This window comes from Mus pahari, chromosome 16, assembly GCF_900095145.1.
Source record: "Mus pahari chromosome 16, PAHARI_EIJ_v1.1, whole genome shotgun sequence".
NCBI lineage: Eukaryota > Metazoa > Chordata > Mammalia > Rodentia > Muridae > Mus > Mus pahari.
The window spans coordinates 59,024,395-59,032,290 of record NC_034605.1 but is presented as its reverse complement, the minus strand read 5'-3'; the positions used below and the strand labels follow the sequence as shown (position 1 = coordinate 59,032,290).

The window sequence follows — 7,896 nt, the reverse complement described above, 5'->3', positions numbered from 1 at the left end:
AGAGAGTAAATGGAAGCCGTTTAATGGAGAGTCATGTGCTGGTGAACAGTGGGGCAGGGTGGAATTACATCCACCACCGTCTGGTGCAATGTTCACAAGGCAGGGCGGCCTCCCTTCCATTATGGTCATAGCTGCCTACTGGGCTCTCCCTGGCTTTACAGATTCTTATAAATGTATATGACAAGTACCCCCAGATTCTCCACAGCCCCTGGATAGTCACACATGAGCATCATACTATAAACCCCTCTAGAAGTTGCGTAGCCCTCTCCCTAGTCACCCCCCAGTCTGCGAAGCAGTGACTTGATCAAAGACTTATACAACCTGTGATGAGCTCCTAATCCTACCTGGCCTTGAGCTTGGACCATGAGCCCAGCAAGCACAATAGAGCCCAACACCGCAGGGGGCGGGGCTGCTGGCATTCTCTCTTGGCACCTGCTTGAAAACTCTAGGATTTGAGCCAAGCCTGGGTCTCTCGGTGGTTTCGGACAGTAAACCTGTGTGTCCTGAGAAGTGTCCACAGGAAACCGAAAAGCAGCACCCTTCGGCAGGCCGTGCTCCCGCCTGACCTTCTTCCAAGGCACTGAGGTATGGGTGTGCAAGCGTGAAGGCGGGCGTGCTGTGGAGCGAGAGGGTAGCGGATGTGAGTGTGTGAGTGTGTCCGTGTGTGCGCGCGTGGCTCCGAGTGTGCGCCGCTGGGATCGCGATGGGTCCGGGGCGGGCGGCAGGGCGGGCTGGGAGATCTCCTCCCCCCACCACATTGAGAAATCTCAGTGAGTCACCGAGTGGTTCTGCATATTAATGAGCTCGCTCTCCGAGAGGGCAGGAGCGAATTTAAAAGAGGCCAGGGTGGGCGGAGGGAAGCTGTGGGGAGATCGCAGCACCCAGCGCCAAGTGCAGCGCGGCACCGCGACCGACGGCAGGAGCACCCATCGACGGGCGCAGCTGGAGCGAGCAGAGCAGAGCAGAGAGAGGCGTGCTTGAAACCGAGAATCAAGCCGGGCGGCATCCCCCGGCCGCCGCACGCACAGGCCGGCGCCCTCCTCGCCTCCCTGCTCCCCACCGCGCCCCTCCGGCCAGCATGAGGCTCCTGGCGGCCGCGCTGCTCCTGCTGCTCCTGGCGCTGTGCGCCTCGCGCGTGGACGGTGAGTGCCGCGAGGGCCCTCTGTCGCGGTCCCGTCCCGTCCTAGGGAGCCCAAGCACCACCTAGGCATCCTGGAACCCGGGGGGTCCCGGGCGGGCACCTTGGGCGGTCGCGGAGACCCACGCGGCGACTCAGCAGCCCGGCCGCGCTCTCCTGCAGGGTCCAAGTGTAAGTGTTCCCGGAAGGGGCCCAAGATCCGCTACAGCGACGTGAAGAAGCTGGAAATGAAGCCAAAGTACCCACACTGCGAGGAGAAGATGGTTATGTGAGTTCTGTTTCTGGGGGAAACATGTCCCGTGGCGGGGGCCCAACCTGGGGTTAGGTCGGGCTGATAACGCCTTTCTCTCTGCCTTTGCCAAGACGGGCTGGCAAGTCCTGGGGACATTGCCTGAGAGTCTGCGAAAGGGGTTGGGGGTGTCTTTGGCTGGTCCCTCTGAGCCTGTCCTTGTTAGGATTCAAAGTGGCAGGCGAGGTTTACTGTAGGCTAGTTTGTGGTTCTGGTGCGCCCGCTTAGAACATCCATCTTCACCAGATCCACTCGGGACACACACCCGGCCTGTTGGGCCGGCTGTGCTGCCTTCCTCTTCCTGAAGAGAGAAGTTAACTTTTCTTTTCAGTGTCCCACGGGTGGACATTTGGGGCTCCCAGGGCTTTCAATGTGAGAATACTCCTGTCACTTCTGCCTGGTGGGTCCGAACATCTGAACAATGTTGGAGATAGCGCTCTGCTGGGGTTAATGTGCCATGCCACCACCGCAGCCTGCTTAGTGGGGATGCCGGCAAAGTCTTCAAAACTGGGGCAGAGAGAGAACACTGAGTTTCCTTGCGCCTCAGCCTTCCCAATTAACCACTTGAAGCCAGCACTGCCGTTTTCCCATCAATACACTCTTGGCCAGGAAGGCAGCCCTTGGCAAAACAGCTCCCAAATATTTGCCATGGACCATTGGCCCCTCTTCCCCTCCCCCAGAAACAGGACACACTTTATTCTCGGTCTGGGCAAGTGCCTTCCACCGGCTGCCCTTGCTTGCCCAAAGGCCTTCACACAGCGTCTGTGAAGGAAGGGCACACCCCCACCCGGCACCTCACCACCTCCATCCGCTGAAGTTCAAGGAACTCAGAGAGCCACAGGGCCTGAGCTGACCCGAGTCATGAGCTTCCCAATTAACATCCTTTTCCCTGCCCTTGTCAGAGAAGGGAAAACTACCCTTTTAGGTGTGGGCTGGCTCGGGGTTAAAATGCCCCTGGCAAGAGTCACAAGAACAATAGAATTTCTAGTTAGGGGGTCCAAAATGTCAAAAAAAAAAAAAAAAAAAGATTGCAAGTTGTTTTTGAGAGACCTTGCAGGGGACCAATAAATAAATAAATAAATAAATAAATAATCATCAGCAACTCAAAAAGAAGAGGATAGTCCCCAGTCAGGTTTTCCTTGACTAAACTTCTCTGGGTAGAGAAGGAAATTACAGGCAAGGAAGGCTTCGTGTAGCCTTGGGAAACCTTCCAGGGGCCACATGAGACCACCTCCCTTAGGCCTCTCTTCCCACCCCATCTCTTAACAGACCAGAAGTTCCTCTTCCCATCTATCAGACAAGAGACTCTCACTTTTTGCCAAAACAGGTTTTCAGCCACAAAAGCTGAAGGCAAGATTTCCAGTTCACCCTGAGGCATCGTGAGCTCTCTGCTGGGGTTGCATCTCTGCTCATATGCGCACTTACAATTGGGAAGGGAGTAGGCATGCTATGGCCCATGTGTGATCAGAGGATAACTTGCAGAAGGTGGCCCAGGAATCAAACACAGCTCCAGGCTTGGTGGCAAGGACACTTACCTACTGAGCCATCTTGCCAGTCCAAGTCCAGGTTATTGAAGGACAATCTATGTCATATGTCTGTGGAGTTATGATCTAAACTATTGGCACCCCAGAACTGCTGGGGAGTGAGACCCAGAATTTCTAGTAGTTCTTAGGTCTTGGATCCCAGATTCTGCACCCTGCTTCTGATTTGCATAACCCCAGTATTTGGAGAAAGCTCTGGGCACCTCTCTGTGGGGCGGGGGGGGGGGCAGAGAACGGAACCCTTTTGTATGCTCTCTGACCTTCAGAAGATGTTCAGACTACACTCTGGCCTATGAAGAAAGGGGCTTGTGGGAGGGGAGAGAGTTAATGTTGTTTGTTTATTTTTACTGGAGTTTGCTATTCAGAGCAACAGCAGCATTGTGGGTTTGGAAGAAATACAGGTGGTAATTCCTGAGGGATGGCAGAAGCAGGAGGGCCCCATGCTCAGAGCCTGCAAGGATCCACCCATCTCCAGGGAAGCAAGATCCGATTACGTGGACTTATCAGATGTCCATCACTGGTCTTAGAGGAAGCTCCTGACACAGCTTTTTGTCCCCATTCTGCTTGCAAGATTTTGTCTGCCATTCCTACAGCTTGGAAGTGTGTGTTCACAGCAAGTCTGCCCCTCCTAGAATTCGCCCTTTTAACCCCGACTCTTCACCTTGGGACGAGGTGGGGAGCAGACTTTCCACTCTCTTGACTCTCATCTCCATCCATCCTTCCATGGCCCATCAGGAAGTCACATTCTGACTTGTTCCAAGACCCTAATTCTTCACCATCGTCCACCTCTGTCTTCCCAGAAGCTTCCTGTAACCCCTGCCTGCATCTCCCTGATCAGCCTGGTTGAGAGAGGCACCTCAGATCATCCAGGACTGAACTCGCACATGAAGTGTGTCTTGCCCCTGGCTGCCTCATCTCTCCTGACTATTTAGTAATTAATAGTTAAGTCCCCGGATACCTACCAAGGACTAAGCACTCAGCATAGGAGACATCAGTAGCTCCCTCAGTAGCCTGGTGACACAGGTCCTTTCACTGTACCTATTTTACACAGAGCAGGCAGAGACAGACGGGTCACAAGGACTCAAACTTGGCTGTCTGCACTCAATACTGCCCCGGCTTTTCCTCTGCACAGTTAGGCCTTCGTGGAGTGTTGGAGCTTTGGCTGAGAGAGGCCCAGAGAAGAAAGGTCATATTTTTCTGTCTCCAAATGAGATCATTGCAACCTCACACTCAAGTCAGGAAGGATCAGCAAAGTCTCAGTCCAGGGACAAGCCGTAGAGGGTGCAGGTGCTGGGGCCAACGGTCAGAGACTACCCTGTCTGCAGGATGCATCTCGGCCCCTCTGTGCGACTTGGCATGGGTGCCTTCTAGCAATGACTCTGTCTACCTCTGGACCACTGGAAGCACCCACTGATCATTGCATCCCAAGAGAGGCTCTCCTGGGGACAGCTGGGTACTGGGGGAAGGGGGCAGGGTCTCCCACTCACTCCCTACATAACCCCGTCATGAAGACTGAGACATAAAAACATTACAAAAGGTTTGCCAGGGCTTGGACACTGGAAGCAGGGAGGGACCAGGCGGCCCAGTGCTCTGATCCTGTAGACAGTTATTCAGCTAGCTCAACCCTGTGCCCCACTCTGCTCTGTTTCAGCGTCACCACCAAGAGCATGTCCAGGTACCGGGGCCAGGAGCACTGCCTGCACCCTAAGCTGCAGAGCACCAAACGTTTCATCAAGTGGTACAACGCCTGGAACGAGAAGCGCAGGTACCCTCGCCTCGCCTCGCCGCCCCGCCCGCACCCACTCAGAAAAGCTTGGTTACGGGCTGTAGCTTTCAGGGCAGCAAGGGACCCGCATGCTATGTCTTCTACCAGCCTCATCTAACATGTGGCACCCACATAATATCCACCCTCCCACTCTTCCCATGCCCCCACTGATGGTGACCTCACCACTTCACAAGGGAGGCTGATGCCCTCTGCATGGCTGCATACACTGCAGGTGTGTCCTTGTGTGAACAAAAACTCTACCTCATTCTATTCTTCATGTTATAGACTTGTGGGAATATTTTTAAAGGCTTATTTTTTATCTTATGAACATGGGTATTAAGCCTGCATACACATATGTGTACCTCCTACATGTCTAGTGCCTGTGAGAGATGGCTCATCAGATCCCCTGACACTGCAGTTACAGACGGTGGTGAGCTGCTGTGTGGGTGCCAAGAACCAAACCCAGCTCCCCTACCAGAGCAACAATGCTCTTGCTGCTGAGCCATCCGTCTGGACCCTAACTTTCATAGTATAGTCTCAATTGTTCTTTTTATGTAAGCCGCACAAGCTGGAAATGGCTGGGTGAGCACCTGGCATAGTTGTCCCCTGTTAACTTCAGGGGGGTGTAGTATGACCTCTTCAGTGACAGTTTATTAGACAAAAGCCACCAATGATAAGACTAACCCCTGCCAGCAAGGTGATTTCCTCTCCCAAACTCCCCATTCCCTGTTCTCCCTAGACACCCGAGTAGCTCCCTCTCAGGAGGCTCTGAGCGGCGCTTGAGTTCAGCATCTTCCATTCAGAGCTTCTTTACCCAAAGGGGCAGCAGTGCCTTGGACCAGATACCTCCGCTGACGGGCATTTTCATACAATCAGAAGGGGGCTCCCTCGTTCTAACCCTGGGGTCCTCTCGTTCTGCTCTTCGAAGGAGAGGCCAGTTCTCGGCTCCTCTGAACCATGTCCTGGAGTAGATCACTCTTCAAACACCCAAGGCTTGCTTTAGCCTTCCCTGCAAAGCTAAGGAAGGACACCCACTTAGGTGACCCCCAAGGACTCCAACAGCTTGGCCTAAGAGGGGGAAACAAAGACCAGGTGGGGACAGGGTGTGACTGCCTTCACAGCACTGGAGAAAGCCAAGGCAAGACCTTTGTGGGGTGTGGGTCCCTGGCGCTGCCTTTCCCAGCAGGTGGCCTTGTGCACCTCACACAAACACACCGCTGCTGGCCTCAGCCCTGTGAGCTGCTCTCTCATGGCTGGCATCGCTGTTCGGCCCCCTGCACCTGAGTCCTTCCTTGCTCCCTCCAAAACTGCCTCATCTGCAGTTGCCCGAAATAGAAAGTGGTGAGGTGAGTGACTGGTTCCTCTGCATCTGATGGGAATGAATCCCTCCTGCTGGTCAGGGCACACAGCTCACACGGCGAAAGCAGAGCCTGGCCTACCCCACCCACCCCCGCCACCCACCCCTGCCACCACCCCGACTCGTGTCATCAGAAGCAGAATTGACCCCAGCTTATGGAGGGTTGGGGAGTCTTGCTTAGACTACTGGAGACATTCAAACCTCTCCACCTGGTTTTCCTCCACCCCAGCCATGGCTTTGAAGAGGAGGCATCGGTGGGTTTTCTGCAGCCCGACCCCCACCCCACCTTGTCTACTTTTGCAAGTTGCTCTCCTGAAGGCTGTAAGAGCCTCTGTTACCAGGCTTCTGCCAATCTGCTACATGCTAGCCTTTCCAGGGCTCTTTGCTTATGGAGACAAAGTCTCACATGACCCAGTCTAGAATCAACTCAACATCAAGACAAAGGATAGGTTTGAACCCTGAACCTAGCCGGTCCACCTCCCAAATGTTGAGATCTCCGGATTACAAGCCTATGCCACACTCTCCTGAGTTCATCCCTTTCTTAGGACACTGATGCGCCTGGAACAGGAAACTGCCGTGCCTCCTCTTTCTCTTTCTGTCCCTTTCCTTGCAAAAGATTAAAAATGACTTAATGAATGGGGATAAAGATTTGAACTGTTCAAAGTCAGAGAGAGAACAAACATACATGTTCCATAGCTCAGAAGGGAGAACGGAGGAAGCATGGCCCCTGGCCCATGGCATAACAACTGAGCTCAAAGCACTGTAGAAACCAGAGTCCCTGGCTGTCATGATAGACAGCGACACCGACACTTCATTGTGTTTCTATTTTATTTATGTGCATGTGTCTTGTGTCTGTGAGACTGTGGGCCATGTGTGCAGGTACCCGAGGCAGCCACTAGAGGGCATTGGGTGCCCCTTGAGCTGGAGGAATAGGGCTGGTGAGGATGCTGGGAACTGAACTTGGTCCTCTGGAGGAGCAGTGACAGGTTTTTGAGCCCCATCTCTCTGGCTTGCAGGCGGTTTATTTCAATGCATGATTAGGGATTCTCCCCCGGAAACCAGGAACAAGCAAGAGGAACAGTAGGCTGCCTGTGAAGTGCAACCCAGTGCTAGAATTACAGGTGTGAGTGTGAGCTTTTTTTTTGTTTTTGTTTTTGTTTTTTGTTTTGTTTTGTTTTGGTTTTGGTTTTTTTTGATACAGGTTTCTCTGTATAGTCCTGGCTGTCCTGGAACTCACTCTGTAGACCAGGCTGGTCTCGAACTCAGAAATCCGCCTGCCTCTGCCTCCCGAGTGCTGGGATTAAAGGTGTGCGCCACCACGCCCGGCTGAGTGTGAGCTTTTGTGGAGGTTTCGAACCATCTCTCCTCTCTTGGCCCCCGACCTGGGAGAGGATCCATAGGTGAAGCCACTCCCCAGGAGCTGTGAGCAGCCTACACCACGTCCTGAGCCGCTTATACCTGTGTGTCCTCTCTTCCCAGGGTCTACGAAGAATAGGGTGGACGATCTTGGAAAGAAAAACTCCAGGCCAGTCGAGAAACTTCAGCAGAGGACTTTGCAGATTAAAATAAAAACCCTTTCTTTCTCACAAGCATAAGACAAATTATATATTGCTATGAAGCTCTTCTTACCAGGCTCAGTTTTTACATTTTATAGCTGTGTGTGAAAGGCTTCCAGATGTGAGATCCAGCTCTCCTGCGCACCAGACTTCATTACAAGTGGCTTTTTGCTGGGGGGGTTGGCGGGGGTGGGGGGGACCTCAAGCCTTTCCTTTTTAAAATAAGGGGTTTTGTATTTGTCCATACGTC

The 7,896-nt window shown here is 53.3% G+C and overlaps 1 protein-coding gene across 1 annotated transcript; it reads left to right on the top strand.

Annotated features, from left to right (window-relative positions):
* Positions 1 to 727: 727 nt before the first annotated feature.
* On the top strand, positions 728 to 7,674 carry Cxcl14 (C-X-C motif chemokine ligand 14). The gene is made up of 4 exons (XM_021215557.2): positions 728 to 1,142; positions 1,301 to 1,406; positions 4,620 to 4,733; positions 7,570 to 7,674. The coding sequence occupies exons 1-4, from the start codon at positions 1,079 to 1,081 to the stop codon at positions 7,583 to 7,585; spliced, it is 300 nt and encodes a 99-aa protein (XP_021071216.1). The 5' UTR covers positions 728 to 1,078; the 3' UTR covers positions 7,586 to 7,674.
* The last annotated feature ends 222 nt before the right edge of the window (positions 7,675 to 7,896 follow it).

Coding starts and splice junctions, on each gene's coding strand:
- Cxcl14 (XM_021215557.2), top strand. CDS start 1,079: ATGAGGCTCCTGGCGGCCGCGCTGCTCCTGCTGCTCCTGGCGCTGTGC. Junction 1,143..1,300: donor GTGCGCCTCGCGCGTGGACG/GTGAGTGCCGCG, acceptor GCTCTCCTGCAG/GGTCCAAGTGTAAGTGTTCC. Junction 1,407..4,619: donor TGCGAGGAGAAGATGGTTAT/GTGAGTTCTGTT, acceptor GCTCTGTTTCAG/CGTCACCACCAAGAGCATGT.